The 24,182-nt window shown below is 28.4% G+C and overlaps 2 protein-coding genes across 4 annotated transcripts; both read left to right on the top strand.

Moving 5' to 3' along the window:
• Positions 2,482–17,501, top strand: LOC109329762 (peroxidase A2-like). 3 transcript variants are annotated; one of them, XM_019563561.1, is made up of 5 exons: positions 2,482–2,756; positions 3,737–3,937; positions 4,544–4,709; positions 16,827–17,341; positions 17,372–17,501. In XM_019563561.1, exons 1-4 carry the CDS (start codon positions 2,535–2,537, stop codon positions 17,309–17,311), a joined length of 1,074 nt encoding a protein of 357 aa, XP_019419106.1. In that variant the 5' UTR covers positions 2,482–2,534; the 3' UTR covers positions 17,312–17,341; positions 17,372–17,501. The 3 variants fall into 3 exon arrangements, with proteins under 3 accessions (XP_019419106.1, XP_019419105.1, XP_019419107.1); XM_019563560.1 differs by lacking the exons at positions 16,827–17,341; positions 17,372–17,501 and adding an exon at positions 4,833–5,457; XM_019563562.1 differs by lacking the exons at positions 2,482–2,756; positions 3,737–3,937; positions 4,544–4,709 and adding exons at positions 14,231–14,491; positions 14,970–15,161; positions 16,070–16,235 and having other exon boundaries at positions 16,827–17,500.
• LOC109329764 (peroxidase A2-like) lies at positions 20,715–23,244 on the top strand. The gene is made up of 4 exons (XM_019563564.1): positions 20,715–21,097; positions 21,851–22,042; positions 22,376–22,541; positions 22,641–23,244. The coding sequence occupies exons 1-4, from the start codon at positions 20,876–20,878 to the stop codon at positions 23,126–23,128; spliced, it is 1,068 nt and encodes a 355-aa protein (XP_019419109.1). The 5' UTR covers positions 20,715–20,875; the 3' UTR covers positions 23,129–23,244.

Here is a 24,182-nt window from a genome sequence, read left to right as displayed (position 1 = left end):
TACTTTATCTCATGGTATGAGGAGATACTTTATTCTCTTTAAAAATTCACATTTCCTGTTAGTTACCCTTATAAATGTTGATAATTTACTAAATTTTTTAAAAACAAACCATCAAATGCATGTCATTATTAATAATAAATTATAAAGAAAAATGTATGCACTGACAATGTAAAAATTGTATATATTATATGTACATTATCCACCATTCATATTTAATTATCATTTACTTTTAAAAAAAATACAAATAAATATCATAACAGTACATAAGAATAAGATATTACACTCGTAATTATATTATATTTTTTTCTTTCTATATTTTTTCTCATTTTTCTACCTTTCCAAAGGATTAAAAAAATAATTACATTTTTATTTATTTTCTTCTAGTAATTCTTTTCCTTTACTTTTCTTTTCTAAACTTTTGTTCTGTAAACAAATAGTGTAAAGGAGGTGACATTAATTGACTCCACCAGAAAAGCATAGAGGTGGAACAAATAATTCAAAATAGCAATAGAAATTGAGGTTCAAAAATCTAAGCGAATATGTCGAAAAGTTACCAATGCAACAAGTCTATAGACAAATGTTTCATGTAATACAACTTGGTGTTAAAGCTTTTTGAGCAAAGCTAGTTTAATTTAATGTAACACTATAGCTTTATGGAATAATATACTCCTACCACATGACTAATTAGTAATAAAGTGATGATTCATATCGTTAATTCCAATAAAATTAAGATTCTATGAACAAATCCTGGTCGTGTCAGTTCAATATGTAGGACCACTCAATATAATCATATTATAATAATAATAATAATATATGAATTTCATAGAGGATTTAGTGGTAAATTCAAAATCAGTAATAATGTCACAGCATCATAGTAATGAAGGACCAATTGATGAGAAAACAAAAAATGTAGATGGCCAAAATGCATGCACCTTGTAACAGTTCTTAATGTTCATCATTGACAAATGATGTACGCCAAAAAAAAATTACACTTGAAAAATAAATAGTAGAAATGAGATAGGTCAAGGATAAGGTTGGCTACCATGTTTTTTCTATAAAAAAGATTGTAATATTCTCTTGTAAGAAAAAACACCACTCTTCTTATCACTTTAAGTCCTAATTGGTTTCCTAAAAAATATTATTTATTGCCATCTATCACTTTAAGTAGGATAAATTGTCAATATGTTTATTTTTAAGAGTGTGATATCTGTGTAACAATAATATAAAAATTTATATACAATCATTACATTATTCCTTATTCATTTGAATTACTTTTCTTTAAAAATTAACTATAATTAGAAATGAATGATAAATAATATAATGATACTCTATAAAGTTCATACATTATCAGTGTATATATTCTCCCTCTATTTTTAATCTATTGGAGAAGAATTCGTCTTACCTCTGGTTCAAATGATGGATAAGGGTAAAGATATTTAAATTGAAGAGATAAGATAAAAAATGAAATAGAATGAAAATATCATTGTTAAAAAATTAGAAGATAGAGGGTTAGACAAAGAAGGGGAACGTCCGTTTAAAAGTCACTTGCTCATTTTTCATTCCCTTATACCCAGGCACCCACTTTTGCATGAAAGAGCCAAACTTTGAAGATGAAAGATATTTAGTTCACATTTTTTTCTTAAAATAAATCTTCTATATTTATTAGTATATGCCACAATTCTAACAACTTAGTTTTTAATAGAAGTTTATTAATTTTTTAATGAAATAATTATTTCTTATTTGAGACAAATGAAGCATTATAGAATACAAAATATAGAAGATTTATGTTGATTATTTCTTTCTTGGTTCCCCAAAATATTTAACCAATCAAAGAAAAGTAAACACATATACTTACAGAAAAATGCTAACCATCGTTAAGAACATTAATTAGGGACTTAAAAAGAAAAATGTTTTATACAAAAGTGGTAAAATAATATATTTAAAAGTGTTTAGTTTTGGAATAAATGTTTTCCTCTTTTACTTGGCATTCCTTAACAAAACCCTTATTTATTTTATTCCAAGGAATAATACATGCATATCTTGATTAGAAAAGTAAACACACTAACACTATTTTATTATGGATTTAATATATAGGCTAACCGTGTAAGTGATTTTTATACTATCAGTAAATTATCTACCATTTATATGTTAACCACTGTTAAATCTCTCAAATAAAAGTAATACAAATCAATGATAGGTGATGTGGTAATAATGTAAAACTTTAAAATATACTAATGAGATCAACTGCTGTCCAAGATGATGGATAAAGATCTGCCGTCCTAAACTATGTCCCAAAGTCTATCCCAAACCAATCATATTATGTCATGTCAGTTAAAAAAATTAAATACTCATAACTTTATCTATTTTTGCTTTATCATGATTGGTTAGAGACAAGATAGGAGATATACTTAGGAGAGAGGAGATCCACATCCCAAGATGATAGCAATGATAATTTGTCTGTCTATAAATAAATGCTCTATGGCATCAACAACAACACACACAAACACAGTTCAGACATTATTAGAAACAAGAAAATGAGCTACATTCGTGTCACAGTAGCAGCTTTGTGTTGTGTAGTTGTTGTGTTTGGAGGACTAACATTATCCTCAGATGCACAACTTGATACTTCATTTTACAAAAAATCTTGTCCCAAAGTTCATTCTATTGTACGTGAAGTAGTAAGGAATGTTTCAAAGAAAGATCCACGTATGCTTGCTAGTCTCATTAGGCTTCATTTCCATGACTGTTTCGTTCTGGTATGTATACATGTTTCTTCATATTCTTCTTCTTCTTTTTAACTATAAAAAAGTGCTTTTATTAGTTTGGGACTTTGGTTATGTGTAAGGGCTTTTATTAGTGAATTTTTTCTACTTCATGTTCTTTGGCTTACTTTTTAATTTTTTATATAAGTTTTCTAAAATATAAGGCAAAAATAGAAATTTTATTGATGGTTTTGGTGCTCATGAATCTTTTCCCCTTCATAATGGGAAACTTTCAAAATCATTTACTTATGGAGTAAATATGGTTTCCATTACAAGGAGTAGAGTACATAAATCTCATTATTATTTTATCAGCAAATAAAACAATGTTTTATTAAAAAAGTAAGGAGGGTCCATAGAATAAGTGGTACTTCATTCCACATGCATAGTTTAAAGAAATGTTAATAAGAATTAATATGTTACAAAGGGTTTAACATTTTGCTTTTAGAATGCTCTAGAATTTAAGTAGATTAACTACATCGGTTTATCCATATGAAAATTTTTACTCCAATAAATAATCTTGTTTCTAAATTGCTAGATAATAGTGAAAATATCAGCATTTGCATATTTTTTCCACCAGTAACATGTTAAAAATTAGTGTCAACATCTTTAGGGAATTAAGACTAAATTGTGAGTATAATTTTTGGATTTAATATGTATACATTGATAGTGTAAAGTGTATTTTACACTGCTAGTAAATTATCTACCTTTGATTTATTAACCATCATAGACTTTTAAACAAAAGTAATACAAATTAATGGTGGATGATATGCTGGCAATGTAAAAAACTTTAATCGGTGTAAAGATTTTAAACTCATAATTTTTACCAAATAGTATATGGCTTTGGACATGAGGAAAAAAAAAGATTTACTGATTCATCCATATATAGAATTTCTTGTGTTTCTTCTATATACTTTGTTATCCTCGATCTTATATTTTGTGAACATGAAATAACTTGATTATGTTATTCATGGCAGGGTTGTGATGCATCAATTTTGTTGAATAACACTGATACTCCAACCAAGATAGAGAGTGAACAACAAGCTTTTCCAAATGACAACTCAATAAGAGGATTGGATGTTGTGAATCAGATCAAGACAGCAGTGGAAAATGCTTGTCCTGGCATAGTTTCATGTGCTGATATTCTTACCCTTGCAGCTGAAATTTCTTCTGTTCTGGTATACCCTCATCTTTGTGAAACATAGCATTATAAACTGTTTGTGCTTGTATTTGTTGGATTATATAAAATATATTTATGTCACAGATTATGTTTTATTAACTTCAAATTGAACTAATTATTTAAATCAAGAGTTATGTTTTAGATGAAAGCATTAAAGTACACTTACCTTATGATTCCATTCAATTTAAATGATATATATTTAAATAGGCATGTGTGCTAGTGCTTCTAATTTCTGAAGTTTAGTTTCTACTAACAAGTCTACATTGTTTAAGAAATCAACTTGGAATTTTTAATGGGAAACAGAAGTTTTAAAATTAAAGTTGCATTATAACATTCCTCATGAACTTATAACAAATCATTCAAACAAGTTATGTTCTTCTTCATCTCCAAGGGCTGCAACAAAGTAGATCAGATATCGATGTCCCAGATCTTATCTTATACATTGTCCTATATCTTGTTTCATTATAAACCTTTATTATTATTTGTGTTTTTTTCTTTTCATTATCATTGGCACAGAATAGCATGCGGGATACGATTTAGGACAGCAGACCTTTGTTCAAACATGCATGATTAATTAGAACTTCTCTTATTTTATAATTGACAGGGTGGTGGTCCTGATTGGAAAGTTCCATTAGGAAGAAGGGATGGTCTAACTGCAAATAGAACTCTTGCTAATATAAATCTTCCATCTCCTTTCTCTGGTCTGGATCAACTTAAAACCCGTTTTACTGCTCAAGGCCTCAACACTACTGATCTTGTTGCACTCTCAGGTTCTAAACATTCTCCAAATAGATTGGAATAGTTCCTAGACAAGTTTTTTTTTCTTGATCCAATTATAAAGTTGTTTAATTTGTTTTACTCTTGATCTAATTATAAAGTTGCTTAATTTTCAGGTGCTCATACATTTGGTAGAGCTCGTTGTACATTTATCACTAATCGATTATACAACTTCAGCAATAGTGGCAAGCCTGATCCAACTCTCGACACAACTTACTTACAACAATTGCGAGGCGAATGCCCTAACGGTGGAAATGGGAATAACCTTGTTAACTTTGACTTATCTACACCCGACACAATCGATAACCACTACTACTCCAACCTTCAGGTTAAGAAGGGGTTGCTTCAGAGTGACCAGGAGTTGTTCTCGACAACCGGTGCCGATACAATTAGCCTTGTGAACGCATTTGCTAGTAACCAAGATGCTTTCTTTGCAAGTTTCAAGACTTCAATGATAAAAATGGGTAATATTGGTGTGATAACTGGGAAGAATGGAGAAATCAGAAAACAATGTAACTTTATTAACAAGAAATCTGCTGAGCTTGATCTTGCTAGTGTGGTCTCAAAAGAATCATCACAAGAGGGTATTGTTAGCTCTTTCTAAATGTATTAATTAGGGTGTGTGGTTATGCTTGAAATCGTTGTGATTTGAAGGCACTAATAAACAAGTTATTGGCACTTTCTTGCCACTTTCTTGTATTTTGAATCAAGTAGTGTTGATCATAATCAATTTCTCTTTATGACTCTTATTTCCTCTTATTATGTCTTTCCAATGATAGTGTTTTACATATATACTTAATGTATATTGTTTACCTTATTTTTTTAATAAGGCGAAAAATATTACTACACTGGGAGAGATTTTTGCCCAAAAGCAATTAAAATATGCAACCACTATCAAATATTTTTTAGAATGTTAACAAGTGTTCATTTGAAATTCATAATGAACCTAAGTTCATTTTTTTCAAAATTTTAAATGCATTATTACCTTGTAAAACTTGTTTTTATTGTTTCTTTAATCATGTCTTTGAAACAGCCATTAATATGACTTTTTTTATATTTTAAACATTTGTTAAAGTATTCTATTATTCTTGTTATTTACGACCAAAATTACTCTTCACTTCTTACCCATCTAGTCTGGTTAGATTCTAAAATGTCTACAACCCAAGAGGTGACAATATTGACTACCTATTCAATATCGTGTAACCCTTTAAGGTAATGTTTAAAGGAGGTGACATAATTGATTGTACGAGAAAAGCTAACAAGTGGAACAACTAATTAAAGAAGAGCAATTGGGTACGAGTCGGCATGGGCCGTGTTGGGATGAGTTAAGGTTTATCTCTTACTCGATCGTAAATGTTGGTCAGTCCATTTTATAAATCTGGACTCGGCTCTAGATCCAAAGCTAACCTAATCCTAAATATCAATCATGTTAGTCTTTAAACTCGAACTCATTTTATATAATACATATATGATGAAAAAAATAAGAGAATCAGTGATACTTCGACAAAAAATGTGTCAATACTCTATATAATTTTAAATAAAGACACATGCAAACATGATGAGTGAGTGATCATGAGATAGGTCGGGACATGTCATGTTTGGTCCCTACCCAATCTTAAATATTGATCGGGACTAATTTTTGAACCTGAACTCGATCCTAGACCCGATGAGACCCGACTCTATTCATGTCTGATCATAATTAGGCCATACTTGATGAGCGGGTAAGGTCGGGTCCTGCTCACCCTTATAACTGTGGTCCAGGCTCAAAAATCGAAAAGAATATATGAAAATTTACTATGTTGAGAGACATTTCACATTTATATACGATGAGAATGTAAGAATATTTTATACGGTAATGTATCATGTTTATCATTAATAATTAAAGATTTGTATATAATTAATACTATATTATGTTTATCATTAATAATATATCATCCTACTAATATATTTGAGAATCAATGATACTTTCAATAAAAAAATGTGTCATTACTCTATACAAATTTGAAAAGAAACACATACAAATATAATGACTGAGTGACTATGGGATAGGTCGGGATGGGTCATGTTTGGTTCTTATACGATCCTAAATACTGACCGAAACTAATTGTTGGACTCGAACTCAGCCCTAAATCTGGTGAGACCCAACCTTATACAAGTCCGATCATAATTGTATCATACCTAATGAGCAGGTATGGTTGGGTCCTGCTTACCCCTACAACTGAGGTCCAAGCTTAAAAATAAAAAAGAATATATGGAAAAATTACTATGTTGAGAAACATTTCACATTAGTATATAATGAGAATGTAAGATAAACGAAGATTTGTATATAATTAACACTATATTATGTTTATCATTAATAATATATTATCCTAAAAAATATGCTTAACTTATAAATCAATCATAAATAAACAAACTATCATTTATACTTTATGACATACTGTTAAGGATAGAGCACAATGCGGAAGCACATGATTGAATCAATTGAGAACAAAAGAGAAGCAAGTAAAGGATAAAGAAAATAACACACAAGATTTAACGTGGAAAAACCCCCTCAGTGTGAGAGGAAAAAAACCACGGGCGTTCAAGAGCAAAATTCCATTATATAAAAAAGAAGAGTACAAGAAATCCTCTTATAATGAATGAGGACAAATGACAATATTTCTTCTCACAAATACTCTCTCAAATGGAACAAGAATTCTCACCAAGAATGCACTCACAATATATGTGTAAATGAAAGAGATGTTGTGTGTTGTGAAGATGATTTTGAAGCTCTCTATATGAGTTCTTTTATAGGCAAGCAAAGTCTTGGTATCTTGGATATGAAGCATTGGATGCTTGGAAACAAAGCCATAAAAGTGACATAAAATGTCATTAAAGAGAGTCATAAAATAATCATAAAATTCTTTTAAGACATAGAAATGAGAGGCATCTAACACATACATTAATTTTTTATAGTGTAAAAAGATTTGTAAGAAATTATATTATTTTTGTATGTATATATATATATATATATATAGATGTTCAACTCGGTATTTAAAGCGTGATAAAGCAAAAGCTTGGTTTAATACTCTTTGTTTCATATTTTAGAAATATGTAAAAATTTGATCTAATTTAACTAAAATAATCTTATTAAATGATGTTGGAAAATAAATGAAGAATTGTGGGTGAACAAAACGAGTAACAAATAATAAACATAATTAGAAAATAAAGTATAATAATATATTAAGTTTCCAAAAAATAAAACATCTAAAGATATGAAATTGAAGATGTAGTAAAGTAGCAGTTATGCTTTGTGGAAATAGGATACTAATGTCCAGAAATAGGTTTTATGATTCAATACTAGGAAAAAATCATGGTTTTCCACATGTATGTTCTCCACTCACACCATATTTTATAGTCAAAAAATAATGTTTGCAAGTAAGGTGAATGTTGATAAAATGTGAATTGTGTGTGGAAAATTGGGAGTCAACAATAGTTAGCGCTTTTGGCTTCTCACGTTTCTACACTTGGATCTTATCAAATGACATTTTCAACACTCACAATGCTAAATGATATTCCATCCCTTCATTTTAACTTCTCCACATATATTAATAGGTTCATTTGTATTTCATTTAGGTGAGTACTTCTTTAACTTATCATTTGTTCTTTTAAATTTTATATTATTATACTTTACTCATTATCTCTTTTATTGACTATCTAGGGATAAAATTTAAAAAATGTAGGACATACTAGATCCCCAAGGTTAAAGGTTTGATTTCTAAGATTGACACTTGTGAGATAGACATTCATAAACTTCGAAAGAAATTAGTTCCAAACTAAAAAAGGTGAAAGGATATCAATGATAATCCAAAAAAATAAGAAGAATTTTCTCTCTCCCAAAAGACAATTAAAAAGAATGAAGGAGCAGAATATTATTATAAATAAGATATATACAAGCTTTTAGCTCATCTATCTAATGATTGTAATATTGTATAACTTATATCTAATTAATTTCATTTGACTTTAATTGTCACTTTTATAATAAAAAATTAAAATCATTTTCAAGTAAACAATTTATAGATCATGTCATAATAAATAAAATTTTAAAAAAACCTTTTGGATGATTAGAGAATGGACTATAAGTTTCATTATGCATAGATGTTATTATATAATATTAAATTTATTTAGAATAGGATTTGTCGTTTCATGATTTTTTATTCCCAATTTATTCTAATTTCTAAGTCAAATTCAATTTATGGTGATATTTTTTTTAATCAGATTTGAAACTTTTGGATTGTGTATTGAAATGAAAAGGGTAGCCTTAATTCGTATTAATAGTCATATATTTTTTAATTATTGCTGCATATACGTGCTACTTGTTTAGAATCCAAGGATTTTTATGGTAAAATAAAAAAATGAGAAAAATTATGAAAAAATAAGGGTTCTCATAGAAGGTGGGTCGTTTCCCCTTTAGTTATTATTATTTGGGTAAACATGTTAATGGTGTACTTAATGAAATTTTTTTATTAAAATAAACTCAATAAAAAAGTTTTGGTATGCATTATAGAAATTTAAAATAAATTTTTTTTTGTGTTAGTAGGGGATAACAAACAATAAGACTAAAAGATAATATTTTGTAAATACAAAAATACAGTGTAATAAACATCCAAATCAATTAAAATAAAACAATTAGAAGTTATTTTTTAAGTCCACGTAAACTTGGTATAAATTCTTTTGAACCCTACTTGTCGGTCCTAAAATGAGCAAAGCAAAAATTAAAAAGAATATGCAAATATTAATATTAATATTAAGATCCATGGTATGGCCCATGCCCCACACTTGTGGCCATTAATTATTTTTTGTCTCTCTATAAATAAATGCTTCTTATCAGTCCTTTCTTGAAACATGTTCTTTAACTTTAGAAACAAAAAAAAATGAGCTCCACTAGTCTTACAGTGAGAGCGTGTGGCATATAATAATTTTATAATTAAGAAGATAACTAAATTATAATGGCTAATTTATAGAAGAAACATATTTTATTATAATATTACTTCTATTAAAGAGGAAGTGATATTAAAGAGTAGTTGTAGTTGTAGTTGTAGTTGTTGGCTTCCTTTATTACATAACAGTTAACATTTAAATTTTGAGAATTTAAGTTTTAATATTTCCGTTGCATGAAAATATTAACTGAAAAGTGATCATTAAACACAAAACTAGACCTATAAGGTCTTTGATTATGGAAAAATCACTAAACCAATGTTCAAGTTTGTGATTTGTTCTCCTTAAGTTTGTAGCATTATTTAGCCAATAACTAGAATGAAAAAAACCAGAATATCAATGCATCTTGGAATAAACTTAAAATAAATGCTATGTTTGGAATTTTACAATATGAAATTTATATTAAAGGAAATAACAAATTTAAATGTAAAAGTATATTTGATATTTTTTTGGTACATGTATATTTGATATTTTGATTGCACATAAACTTTTATGTTTATATATGTTACTATATTTTATAAGTAAAATTGAAGTTCATTGACATGAGATATTTCTGGATTGCCAAAAGATTAATTAATTGTTGTCATAATTAAAAAAATATAATTGACAAGGACATATTAACAAATATTCAACCACAAAGAAAAGATGAACTTATTTATATTGAAAATGAGAGAGAATCTGGGTATATATACCTAAACTCAATTGTAAAGTCAAACCAAACATATGCTTATTTTGCTGGTACTAATTTTCTTCAAACTTATTTTGACAAATTCAAAAGTTTCATAATACATTGAACACTTGGTTTATTTTAGGAACTATAGAGTAATTATAATTATTGAAGATAATAACATGATTAGCAAGCAGACAATGAAACTAGCTAAACATCTATAGATTTGGTTACATTTTGACCTAAAATCTTGAGGTTATAAGTTTATGAATATTTTCACTTATAACATTTAATTTAATGTGCATGGATATCCACCAATCTCAACTAAACCTAGGAGCCCATCTAAAAGGGGATTTTATTCTATGGGTTTAAGAATCAGATAAAGTTTAATATTATATCTTAGCCTAAAATATCGGAAGGTATTAAGTTCATCAGATTTTCCGCTTATGAATTTTTCTACTTATGTGAAACTTCTACTCACATTTGATTATCAAACAATTGACACTAAATAAACTATTTGTGATACATTATTACACTTACGAGGAAATGATTCAAGTAAGAATAAATGTTATTGTGATATTTTTAAGTGATCACAAGATAATTAACTAAATTTTTTAATTATAATAATTTTTGTTTAATTCTGTGATTATTTGAATTTATTATTCTCACCATTTCTATATCACAACTTTTCATTTATTGTATATGAGGTGATTTATGACAAAATATTAATCTCTTTCATATATATATATATAATGTCCTACAAATTGTGTCACTCTATATGTCATTGTGCATGATTAATTGAAAAAACATATTTAAATTTAAATTTTAATAATTAATTATTTTTCTAACAAATCACAAGCAGTGGCATAAATGTGTGGTATATATTTATTATTATCATAATTTTTATATATAAATTGTTATGATTTCAATCGCTCCATCTGTGTCATTATTCTAGATCTTTTTCATGATGCAGAATAAGTAGTGTCAAAGTTAGATGTCGGGTATTTATATGAATCACACGCTATGTTTATTTCTTCATAATAGCCACCGCAGACAAACAAGACCAATAAAAGTAGGTTTGACTTCGTTGCACTAGATTTTTACACTAAATTGTATTCCAAAACCATAATTCTGAACTTAATATTATATTTTGTAGAGTATTCATAGAAATATCACAACAACAATTAGTTGCATGATCAATTCAGTATTAACATTGAACACAATGCAACTGGACACAAGCATATTTAAAATACTTCAGCATATTTTAAAGAGAAAAATATGAATGTATTAAAGTGTATGACTTTTATTTATTATTATTATTATATCTTTTATTATTCATGTTTTATTATTATTGACTATTCAAAAGAATTAATATAGATGCATGATAAATATTAGATTGACTGTGTATAGATCTTTAAAATGATAGTGAATAAACATTATACTGTAATTTAAAATGTAAATCACGCATTCCCTACCAAGCCTATCATTAAGGGTTCGTTAACATCTTAGATTAACAAAATCTTTCATTTAAATACTTAAGTTATTGTATTGTTAACTCTTCAACCCTTAAACAAGGATTTTAGGTTGAGCACGGATCAAATAATTAAGAAGAAAAAACATGCAATGTAAAGCTAATTAAAATCAGCATTTCTAAATATATTAACTTACTCAATTTCTTATGAAGACTTCCCCTTTAATTATACATTGGTTAATGGATCAAGAAAAAGGAAAGCATGTAGAGAGTAGTAACATAATATATATATAAATAAATAATAAAGAGAATAAAATATCTCCTTATATGAGGAGATAATTTATTTCCTTAAATTCACTCATTATTTGACATGTGTTTATTTCCTTTCCTCTAGAAATTTTCATTTTAAATATAATATAAAAAGACATATGTCAAATATTGAATGGATTTAAGGAAATACTTCATTCTCATATATAAAATATATAATTGTAAGGGACATATTAAAAATAATATCTTATATTTCCCCTAATAAAAAAAATCATCTTAAAAAACTGGAGTATCCCCTTATCAAGTTGTAAGGGACATATTAAAAATAATATAACAATATATAAATAGCTAGATAAAAATATTTTTTCATACTGAATACTAAAATTTTATTTACTTTTGAAAATACAACTTGTTATTGTATAAATATTACCAAATGTGTAAATCAACTAGGAGAGTTAAACCCCTTAATTAACTAGGGGTTTCAGGTTTGTTATCTGCATAATTGACCTTTAATTTTGAAAGCTCACACTAATACTCAATAGACTATAATATGAGTGAATTTGTTAAACAATAGTATCCTATTATAAATGTATCGAATTAAGGTGAAAATTATGGGTAAATAGGAAAAATGAGGCATTGATGAAGTCCAAATTTGATTCATTGAGTGAAATGGATCTCGCTCAGCAAATCTTTCAGTGCACCAATTTGCCCATTAGCATAGTTCAACAATCTTGAAAGCAATTGTATTAATGATCAATTCAACTTGAACAAATTACCTTTGTAGATAATAGATCTGGTTCAAACTAAATGGAACAAACCAATAACTTTAAAAGTTCGATTTATGTGAGTGATATTTATTGGAAGGATAATCACGAACCTTGTAATGATTTAGTTCTTTATTATAAGATAAGAAAATTTCATTGGTAATACAAAAAAACTAAATGAAACGTGGGGAAGAGCATGGGTTACATCTGAGATTCTTGCAAATCAAATGTTATTTTTTATTAACAAAATGTATTGGATGAGTACAATCAATTCTAAATTCATAGACAACAAAGAATTAAGATAGAATTATTCCAAACAAAGAATAAGTTAGTAAAAATCCATGATCTATATCAACGTGAAGAGATATTAACGATGTGAGACTTTGAGAACAAGATCACATTTCTCCGAGCCTATCCCAATTCTCTGCATCCAACAATTAAAAATTGCCATATAAATAAAAAGATTTTTTTAAAACAAATGCTATATTTTTATATTACTTACTTAAAACTTATTGAATGAGACTGAAAATGATTACATATTTTAGGAGATATGATCTTTATTCCTACTTTAGAACCGTGGGTAAAAGGCAGACTGTTTATTCCTACTTTATCTTGGTCCCACCCACGTGTTGCTTGGCACAACGCCCTAATGCTTAATAAAAACAACAAAAATCTCTAGGAACAAGGTCAAATATGGTCGATAGAGAATTGAGTAAAATAAATGTTACATGGTTTAATCTCTCTCATGTATGGTGCTACAATGTTACTCATTGGCTTATGAGCATGGTGGTTTAGGTGTTCAAGCTTTGGTGTATTCTTATCTTTGATTAAGTTTGGTGGGGTTCAATTTTCCATGCCAATAAAAACTAGTTTCATATTACCTAATCACTAAGTTGTTCTTCTCTCTTTTATAATGACAAAGATAAATAAATGTTATTTTAAGAAAAAAAGTTTAATTTTTATCATGTGAATCATTAACCTAATAGCTTTTGACTATCATCTAGAATGCCTACCAAACAAAAGAAAAAAAATCTTTAGATAGCGATATTCATCTCCCTTATTTTGTACATTTCATTTTCGGAAAATCAGAATTAGAATCCTTTCTAAGAGAAAAATATACAAAATGCAAAAAAAAATATCACGTAACACTTTTATCCTCAAATATAAGTAATAATATTTTTATTCTTAAACATAAAAGTAAAATCAATAACATGTTTTGCAAATAGTAAAAATGATTATTTTCCATAAATAATTGGCATGACATGATTGAAAATTTGAACCACACCTATCTTGAAGCATGAATGCAGAGAGAAGGACATTACATTATAGGTCATTTAATGTCTCTATAAATAAAGTCTTATACATCTTCCTATTCTCTCAATACAGTTCAAATATCAGAAAGAAATAATGAACTCTCTTCCTCTATCAGTAACAGCTTTGTGCTGTGTTGTGATTGTGCTTGGAGCATTATCTTTCTCTTCAGATGCACAACTTAGTACTACATTTTACGATAAAACATGTCCTAATTTACATACAATTGTACGTAATGTGACTTCAAATGCTTCAAAATCTGATCCTCGTATAGGTGCTAGTCTCGTCAGGCTACACTTTCATGACTGTTTTGTTCAAGTATGTACATATTATTATCACACGCTTTCTTCATCTCTTTATATGTTTATAGTCAATTCTTATTTCTATTCATTTAAGTTAAAGATAAATATTTTTACTTTATTTACTCTAAAACAAACTAAATTTCAATCAAGCTAGCTAGAGTTTGGAAAAGTTTTCATAAACAGTTATTGTATTAGATAATTAAAAGAATGCATGGGTCAGTGAAGGAAAACTTCCTATTATCAGAGTTATAAGGTGGTTTGATAGCTAAGTTGGAAGGGTTTAAGAAATGAAATGAAGAAGGTTGTGGGTTCGAGTTTCACCTATAGCAAATTTAAAAAAATAAAAAATGAGTAGTTATAAGTTGATTTGATGATTATGGAGAATGAGTGAAATGAATGAGGTTGAGGTTTAAGTCTCACCCACAACAAATACTAACATTTTGCGACCCAACAAAAATATTATATGAAAGTTATGTGATTGATGATTGTGGCAGGGTTGTGATGCATCAATCTTGTTGAACAACACAGCTACTATAGTGAGTGAACAACAAGCTTTTCCAAATAACAACTCAATAAGAGGATTGGATGTTGTGAATCAGATCAAGACAGCAGTGGAAAATGCTTGTTCTGGTGTAGTTTCTTGTGCTGATATTCTTACCCTTGCAGCTCAAATTTCTGTTGTTCTGGTATCTCTCATCCTATATTTCAATAAATTTGTCTAAAGTATTATTTCATCACCTTCCATTTCCACTTATTAGTATATTAAAAAAGAAGGAATTCTTTTAAAGTTAATATTAAGAAGTAATAAAATGTTTTTTGGGTGTTGAGAATAAGTAGTAGATTTGATTTCCCGATACTCATGTATAATTTTTTTAACCCATTATCTTCACCCAAATGAAACTTAAATTAAGAGAAACCTTTATGAAGTTGAAACTTATATCATGTGGTTATTATCCTTAATCACACCAAAAAGCAACAATGGTATATCTATATTAAATTTTATTTTGTCCATAATTTTTTCATATTTAAGGTTATATATAGTTTAAGAATTGATGTAAAAATTTAAGATTGTTTGAGTATAATAACCTATTTAAATCCGTATTGGAAACTACATAAAAGAAAATAGGGAAATGAGAGAGGAAAAAAGAGAAGTAGTAATATAAATGGTTAAAACATTTCTATAATAATTTTGGTAGAAAGAACTTTTCACTTATTACAATGATTTGCACCATGTGTACATGATTGCCTTCAAGAAAAATACATGTAATTCAAAAAAAAATCCGATATTAAATATTTAATATGTTGATAAAAATTGAGTATCTAATAGCTTACTTCATATTAAAAATTATAAAAAGTAAATAGAATTCCCTACATAGAGAAATCAATCAATATCACTACCAAAGATATATCTACCTTATTTATGTTATCTACTATTTTTCACCAAAAAGAATATGATGTGGGTCATCTTTGAACCTTCTAACACTCATATGGAGTGTGACTAATTAAAAGCTGGTCTAAAATGGCATTATACATTTAAAGTTTACCTTATATATTATCTTTTACAACAAAAATACAATAATTACAACTATGGCAGGGTAATGGTCCTGATTGGAAAGTTCCTCTAGGAAGAAGAGATAGTTTAACAGCAAATAGAACTCTTGCTAATCAAAACCTTCCAGCTCCTTCCAGCACTTTGGACCAACTTAAATCCTCTTTTGCTGCTCAAGGTCTCAACACTTCAGATCTAGTTGCACTCTCTGGTATGATTTTTTTTATACTTTTCAGAATATTTTTTATGTTGGTAATTTGATGTGTGTTCTAAAGATGATGTTTGTTAAAATAAGAAATATTAGTAATGTAATAAGTGAGATGAATATTATAATATATATATATATATATATATATATATTATTTGTGTTGTGAAGATTATACTTTATATCAATGTTACGATAATCGGATTGGACTGAGCAGTTCGGCCGCTGATCGGACTTGAAAACGGTTCTAGTTTATATTCTTAAACGAATGAGGAGTTAGACAGCTTTGAATCGAAAATATTCCAGTCCAATCATATTAAACCTGATTAAACTGTAATAATTTAAAAAGTGAATCGAACAATTCAAATAATATTTTTTTTAAACAAAATACTCCTCAAATCTTTTATTTTACTTATATATGAATTCTAACCAAATGGATTAACCATTTAAATCGATTATGGTTAATACAAACATTACTTTGCTATCTCAAGTAATAGTTTTTTTTTTGGACCTACACACCAATGTAAAATATGATATTTTTCTTAAAACTTATTCATGAATTTATCCAATCACTAATCAAATCTTAATTTTTTTCAGGTGCACATTCATTTGGCAGAGCTCACTGTAACTTTTTTGTAAACCGATTATACAATTTCAGCAGCACTGGAAGTCCTGATCCAAGTCTGAACACAACTTACTTACAAACACTTCGTACAATATGTCCCAATGGTGGAGCAGGAACAAACCTCACCAATTTCGACCCAACCACTCCTGACACATTTGACAAGAACTATTACTCCAATCTTCAAGTTCACAAGGGTCTTCTTCAGAGTGACCAAGAACTCTTTTCCACAACTGGTGCAGATACCATTTCCACTGTCAACAGTTTCAGCACTAACCAAACTCTTTTCTTTGAAGCATTTAAGGTCTCTATGATAAAAATGGGTAACATTGGAGTGCTGACAGGAAATCAAGGACAAGTTAGGAAACAGTGTAACTTTGTTAATGATAATTCTGATGGATTATTGGCTACTATGGCATCTCAAGAATCATCACAAGATGGCATGGTTAGCTCATACTGATTATGATAATAAAGGCTACAACTATATATATATTGTAATATGCTGTAAAATGCATATCTGGGGTGAAAAGTTGATTAATAAAGAGTGCTGCTATATAGGCACATTTATGCCATGTGTATGGGGTAGATAACGTTTGTATTTGGTACACTACAGCTATTGTTATAACTATATGTTCGACATTGTTAAGCCTCTATATGTTAATAAGTTATGGTTTCCTATATTAAAAGTGGACTATATGGTACTTGAACCAACACTGTTATGTGGAAGTAAAATAAAAACGAAATACTGTTATATGTGGAATAAAAATATAATATCTTTTACAAAATTAAAGTACAAATACTTTAAGACTTAATAAAAATAATGTTTGTCCAGTGGTATTTTACACCTCACTTTTCTTAGTAGAAAGAATAATAATTTAGTTTTGTTGAAGAATATATCATTTTTAATTCGAATAAATAAGATGCATATATAAGAAGTAAGGAAGTGGTACTTTGTGACACATTGTTTTTTGTGAGAAGGATTTGTCACAACTTTATTGAAGTATTTATTATTTTTAATAAATAAAAAATAGAGACAAATATAAGAACTAAGAAATGCCACCCATAAAACATTTTTTGCAACATGGACCAAACTCGAAAAACAATGAGTTCGTATATAAAAAAATAAAATAAAAAACTCCAAAGAAACATAATGTAGGTGAGACAAGTTTGGACATGTTAAATGGTGATATGCCTGAAATATGTGTTTGAAATCAGCTACCATCAATTTTTTAAGGTAGAACTTGTAGTGTATATATATAATATATATGTTCTTCTTAGTTGAAGTATGATAGACTCCTAATATAATATGTTTTATATATATTACTTCATCAATAATAAGATTATATGTCTCAACTTGGTGTCTCTAATTTTATCTTACCTAATAATACAGTGTTATGTCGTCAATTAAAAGATTTCACCTCACACTGCCTATAAAAGATACTCATTCATGTGCCAACTTTCTTTACCCTTACTAAAATATAACAATTGAAATATTACATGAGAGTAATATTATTAGGGGTATATGATTGAATACAAGAAATAACACAACAGATACAACAAAATAGTAGGTATCAACAAAGCAATACATCTGAAACAGTTCTAAACAGAACATACCCAACCCCACTATTTATGCTTCAAGCTGTAACATGTGTCTGGCTAATAAAACACCATAGAGACAGTACCCCACCCTAAACATATAAATTACACTTGTTAGCATCAATATGATAACAGACAATTGAGTGGTTCAACCATCCATTTATACAAATACATGCAAATGTATCCTGGGTCAGATCATTATATATCTTAGCTTGGATTTTTCAATTATCCTATTATATATATATACTAAAAGGGTGTAATTTAATGAAAAAGTAAAAGATACTAAACCCATTACAAGACAATAATTGAGGAAATTGCATTACTTTAATTTCCACCTTCCACTGGCCCATATACACCAATTCATAAAAGATATATGTTTATTTAAGAGAGAATAAGCTTTTTAGTGAAAAACATACATTGATGTGGGATTTGGTAACCCATTTTAGGTACACCCAGCTTGTTCATTTGTGATTTAAAAATGGGTAAAGGAAACAACAATGTAACAAACATTGGGTAGAAATAGACCTTAATTTATTTTCCAAGGACCAAAAGTAAGTCAATACTCAGAATAGAATATTACTAGAACACAAATTTGTTGAGATGATAATGTTTGGTACACGCAGTTTTACTTTTAACAATTAAAATATGTCTTAAAAATTGACTAAATATATACTCTCTTTTTTTTATAAAAGAAAATTGTATTAAAACGAGCACAAGGGGTGCCCACCCAATACAAAAGAGATCAAGCGGTCAACTTTGTAGAGCAAAGTTGTATACAAAGTTTTGGATTTATACACCAATTTGCAAAAGATAAAGATAATACATTAATAGAAACAAAAGAAGAGAACCAAATCCAAGATCTAGTTTGAATTAGATCAAATAGATGCACATAACTTGGAGTCTTGTCCAAAAAAATCGCTTCATTTCTCATAAGCCACACAGACCAAACCACCGCAAACCAAAGCATTCTCCACACTTTTACACATCTTCCACCGCGAAGGGCCTCATGAAGCTTGAAGGAGTCTAGAGTTGACGAAGGATTTATCACACAGATTTGTAATCAAGAATAAAAACCTCTCCAAATACTTGAAACAAAGTCACAAGATATAAATAGGTGGTCAATAGATTCGATATGATTATGACAAAAAGTGCAAACCAAATCATCCACCCTCACAATAACATTCCTCTTAAATAATTCATCCTTAGTTGGTAGTCTTCTTTTTATGAGTTTCCAGACAAAGCAACAAATATTTGAGGGCACACAGTTAATCCAACATTTTTTAACTCTTTATCTATAGCTAAATGGTATATATACTTTGGTTCCCAAATCTTTTTATTTATCAATTTAGTCTCTAAAAAATTAAAATAATCCCAAAAATAGTTAATGTTTGTTAAATTAATCATCTTTAATGTTTGTTATTATCCCTTATAAAGATTGTTTTTTAGTTTGAATTTTTATTTTTCATTAATCAAATTAATAGTGACTAAAAGTTATCAGGACAAAGGTGGATATTTACTCTTAAAATTGTTACTTTAAATTTAGGTGACTTATATTATATATTTGTTTATACAATAGATTTAGAATAAAGATATAAAAAATAAGATAAAGCTAAAAACTATTCATGTGCAATAAAAATTATGCATGTGACTTATGAAAATTCTTACTATAACTATCAACTTTAATTTGACCAACAAGGAATTAACTAACATTTCACAATCTTATAAATTCAAATCTTGTTATCAAGCTCATAATCTTATTGATTACTAATTTGTAAGTATTTCTTTAAATGCTCAAAACAATAAATGTCCCCTCGTCATTTATTATCTATAAGGTGATAAGTGGATACTCTTTGTTAAAAGGAAATTAAACAGTTAAAACCTGCTTTGGAGAATTAGACTCTAAATTTTCAATTCAATTAGAAAAAATCCTTAATCAACTTGCATTCACCTTGAACTATGACATTAATTACTTGTAGCTTTTTATTTACTATTTTTAATTTTGACAAGATATACAAATTATCAATTTTTATAACAAACTTTTACATGCACCCACAAAAAAGAGTCCAATATATTTGAGGATAGATATACGTAATCTTACCCTATAAGTCGAGAGCTTGTTTTACATGCACTCAAATCACATTAACATAAAAAGGTTAAACTAAATTACTACTGTTTTTTTTTTACATTTGGAATAAAATCTTTAGGAAAGAAAAAGCATTAGGAATAAAATTATTCATAGATGGAATATAGTAAACTTGGAATGCACGGTACAAAGACTTTTGTCATGAAAATTTTGAACCACACCAACAGTGAACCATGATCTCCAAGGACATTGCATTGATTGTTTCTCTTTAAATATAAGCTTCATATATGCATGTTATGGCAAAAGCAACAACAACCTCATTATTACTAATTCACAAAGAAAAAAATGGATTCTCTTAATCTCACTACAGCAACAGCTTTATGCTATTTGGTGATTGTGCTTAGAGCACTACCATTCTCATATGCACAACTAGACCCTTCATTTTATAATGGTACATGTTCAAATGTGCATTCAATTATAACTCAAGTTCTCACAAATGTTTCAGCATCTGATCCTCGCATACTTGGAAGTCTCATTCGGCTTCACTTTCATGATTGTTTTGTTCAAGTAAGTATATATATATTTGGTTCTTCATCGCTTACCTTTAATGTTCATTGTTTTGGAGTTTTTAAGTGTGAGGAAAATAGTACATTGTATAATTTATTTTTTGAAGGAAATTGTACATCTTATAAAATAGGTAAGTTGAGAACATTTAATTGGAAACAACACACATATTTATTTTCTTAATAACATATATAGCAGCCATGCAATGGTGTTGTTGCTTCACTGTAACCAATGTGCATAAAATTAGGTGGTTGCTTCACAATGAAACGTTCTATTCCAAGAGAACTACTATAGCATTTATTTTGATTAAAAATATAATTTTAAATATAAAGGTGTGGGGGTTTTAAGAATTGCATGAATAGTATAAAATATTAGTTAAACTGATTTATAAAATATTAGTATAAATCAATTATGTTAACAAAGTTGTAGCACATAGGCTATGAACATTGGTAGCTACACAATTTTCATAATGACCATAAAAACTTTGCATAAGAGAAGAATATTTTTAATAAATTTATGTCCCATATTTTTCCACATTACATCTTGAATGTATCACGATTCTTTAACTTACTTCAAGGGATATTTATCACGTTAAGTGAGAGCAACATCAAAAGTAAAAGTAAAACTGTTTGGAATGTCTAAATTATATATTGATGATAACAGATGAAATGTTTAGCAAGAGAAATGAAGTCATTCTTTTTTGCCTTAGGAAGATGGATCACCTAATAAATGATCCAAATGTTTGTGATATGACAGGGTTGTGATGCATCAATTTTGTTGAATGACACTGCTACTATAGTTAGTGAACAAGGTGCTGCTCCAAATAACAACTCAATAAGAGGTTTAGATGTTGTGAACCAGATCAAGACAACTGTTGAAAATGCTTGTCCTGGCATAGTGTCTTGTGCTGATATTCTTGCCCTTGCAGCTGAAATATCTTCTGTTCTGGTATGTCTTATCCTGCATGCATTTAAATTAATTTCTTGTAAATATGTTTACTTCCATTGCCATCTAGTATATAAAATCAAATAACAAGAAACTTTAAAGTTAATTTTTTTCTTAAAAAGAAGATTTTCTGAATGACTTTACTATTTACGATAACAACCAAGCTTTTATCTTATTAGATGGAATCAGTTACATGCATCAAATGACGTCATAATCTTCTATTATAAATCATATTCATTGATAAAATATTGATCTCTATGATATGGATCAACGATGTGGAAAAAATTTAAATATGATGTTAAAAAGTAATTTACAAATATCATTATCTCTTGTCAGTCTAATGGCCCAGATTGGGAAGTTCCATTGGGAAGAAGAGATAGTTTAACAGCAAACCAAACTCTTGCAAATCAAAATCTTCCAGCTCCAACCTTAACCTTGGAACAACTCAAATCTGCATTTGCTAATCAAGGTCTCAACACTACTGATCTAGTTGCACTTTCAGGTATGAAATTTTGATATCCCTTTTCTAAAAATAACATCACATTACATAATTAAATTACTTATTTATATATATGATTGTATATTATAATTTCATTTTCAGGTGCTCATACAATTGGAAGAGCTAAGTGCAGTTTATTCATTGGTAGATTATACAATTTCAACAGCACTGGAAACCCTGACCCAACACTGAACACAACATTGTTACAAACATTGCAAGCATTATGCCCTAATAATGGACCTGGAACTAATCTCACAAATTTGGACCTAACAACTCCTGATACATTTGATAACAACTATTACTCCAATCTTCAATCTCAAAATGGTTTGCTTCAAACTGATCAAGAGTTGTTTAGCACAAGTGGTGCAGATACCATAGCCATTGTTAACAATTTCATTAGTAATCAAACTCTCTTCTTTGAGATTTTTAAGGCATCAATGATAAAAATGGGAAACATTGGAGTATTAACAGGATCTCAAGGAGAAATTAGAACACAATGTAATTTTGTTAATGGGAATTCTTCTTCTTCTGGATTAGCTGCTATAGCAACTGAAGAATCATCAGAAATTAATCTTGTTAGCTCAATATAAAATTTTAACCAAAACTATGTTGCAAAATGTTTATATTAATAAGGATCCTACAGGCATAAATATGTCATGTGCCTATAGTTGATCGTTATAGCATTTTTTTTTACTTTAATATTATACGACTAGCTACCTGTATTATGAGGATTCTGAATCCTTTGGTGTTGATATGTTTACATTTATAGTTGATACATTTATAGTTGATACCCTGCTTGTGGACGAATTAAAACTTACTAGCAAGTAGATCTTTTAGAGCAACCAAGCTTGTTCTTAATTAAATAAGACATTCTTACTTTGTTCTTCATTGTGTTGTGATTATTTTCTTATTTTTGTTATTAAATAAGAACAATTTTTTGTTATTCTTAACCAATGAAAGTGAGGAGAGAGGTAGATGTTGGAACAAAAAGTAAATATTGTGGACCCAAATAAGAATAATATTTGTTATTATTCTTAACTAATGAAAGTGAAGAGAGAGGTAGATGTTGTTCTTATTTCATAAGAAATTGTAATAAATTATAAAATAATATTGAAACCCAAATAAGAATAAAAATTTTGTTATTTTTTTTTGGCTTTTGTAATTATGGTGTTCTAGATACCTCTTTTTTAATATGTGATGACCAATGACATTAATTAGTCACTATAGATGGTTTTCAACATAAGATGGGAGTTTAGTACAGTTTTTTTTTTTATAAGAAAAATGAATACTCTTTCATAATACTGCAATTTTTAAAAGAAAAATAGCAGCTAAAATAAATTGAGGAGAAATTTTTTATTTGCGACTAAAATTCCCAATAATCAATTATATCTATATAATGAATCTACTCTTAAATCACTGTTTTTGTCTTATCCCCTTGATCAATAGCTACATATGTTGTTCCCTTTCTCTCTGTCTTTCTTAAAGTGATGTTATTCATATAACATTAACATACTTTTAATAGCATAACAACGTGTGAATTTAAAAACTATAGACTTTTCTTATGTGATTAAATGTTAATAACTTCACAGGCACGCGGTTTGATTTTAGAGCAATGGAGTAAGTAAGATTTGTGCCAAAAAGTCT

The sequence above is a fragment of the Lupinus angustifolius genome, chromosome LG16 (assembly GCF_001865875.1).
Source record: "Lupinus angustifolius cultivar Tanjil chromosome LG16, LupAngTanjil_v1.0, whole genome shotgun sequence".
NCBI classification, from domain to species: Eukaryota; Viridiplantae; Streptophyta; class Magnoliopsida; order Fabales; family Fabaceae; genus Lupinus; species Lupinus angustifolius.
The sequence above is the reverse complement of the archived record's forward strand: the minus strand, read 5'-3'. Positions and strand labels throughout refer to the sequence as shown.

Coding starts and splice junctions, on each gene's coding strand:
- LOC109329764 (XM_019563564.1), top strand. CDS start 20,876: ATGGATTCTCTTAATCTCACTACAGCAACAGCTTTATGCTATTTGGTG. Junction 21,098..21,850: donor TTCATGATTGTTTTGTTCAA/GTAAGTATATAT, acceptor GTGATATGACAG/GGTTGTGATGCATCAATTTT. Junction 22,043..22,375: donor CTGAAATATCTTCTGTTCTG/GTATGTCTTATC, acceptor ATCTCTTGTCAG/TCTAATGGCCCAGATTGGGA.
- LOC109329762 (XM_019563560.1), top strand. CDS start 2,535: ATGAGCTACATTCGTGTCACAGTAGCAGCTTTGTGTTGTGTAGTTGTT. Junction 2,757..3,736: donor TCCATGACTGTTTCGTTCTG/GTATGTATACAT, acceptor TATTCATGGCAG/GGTTGTGATGCATCAATTTT. Junction 4,710..4,832: donor TGATCTTGTTGCACTCTCAG/GTTCTAAACATT, acceptor CTTAATTTTCAG/GTGCTCATACATTTGGTAGA.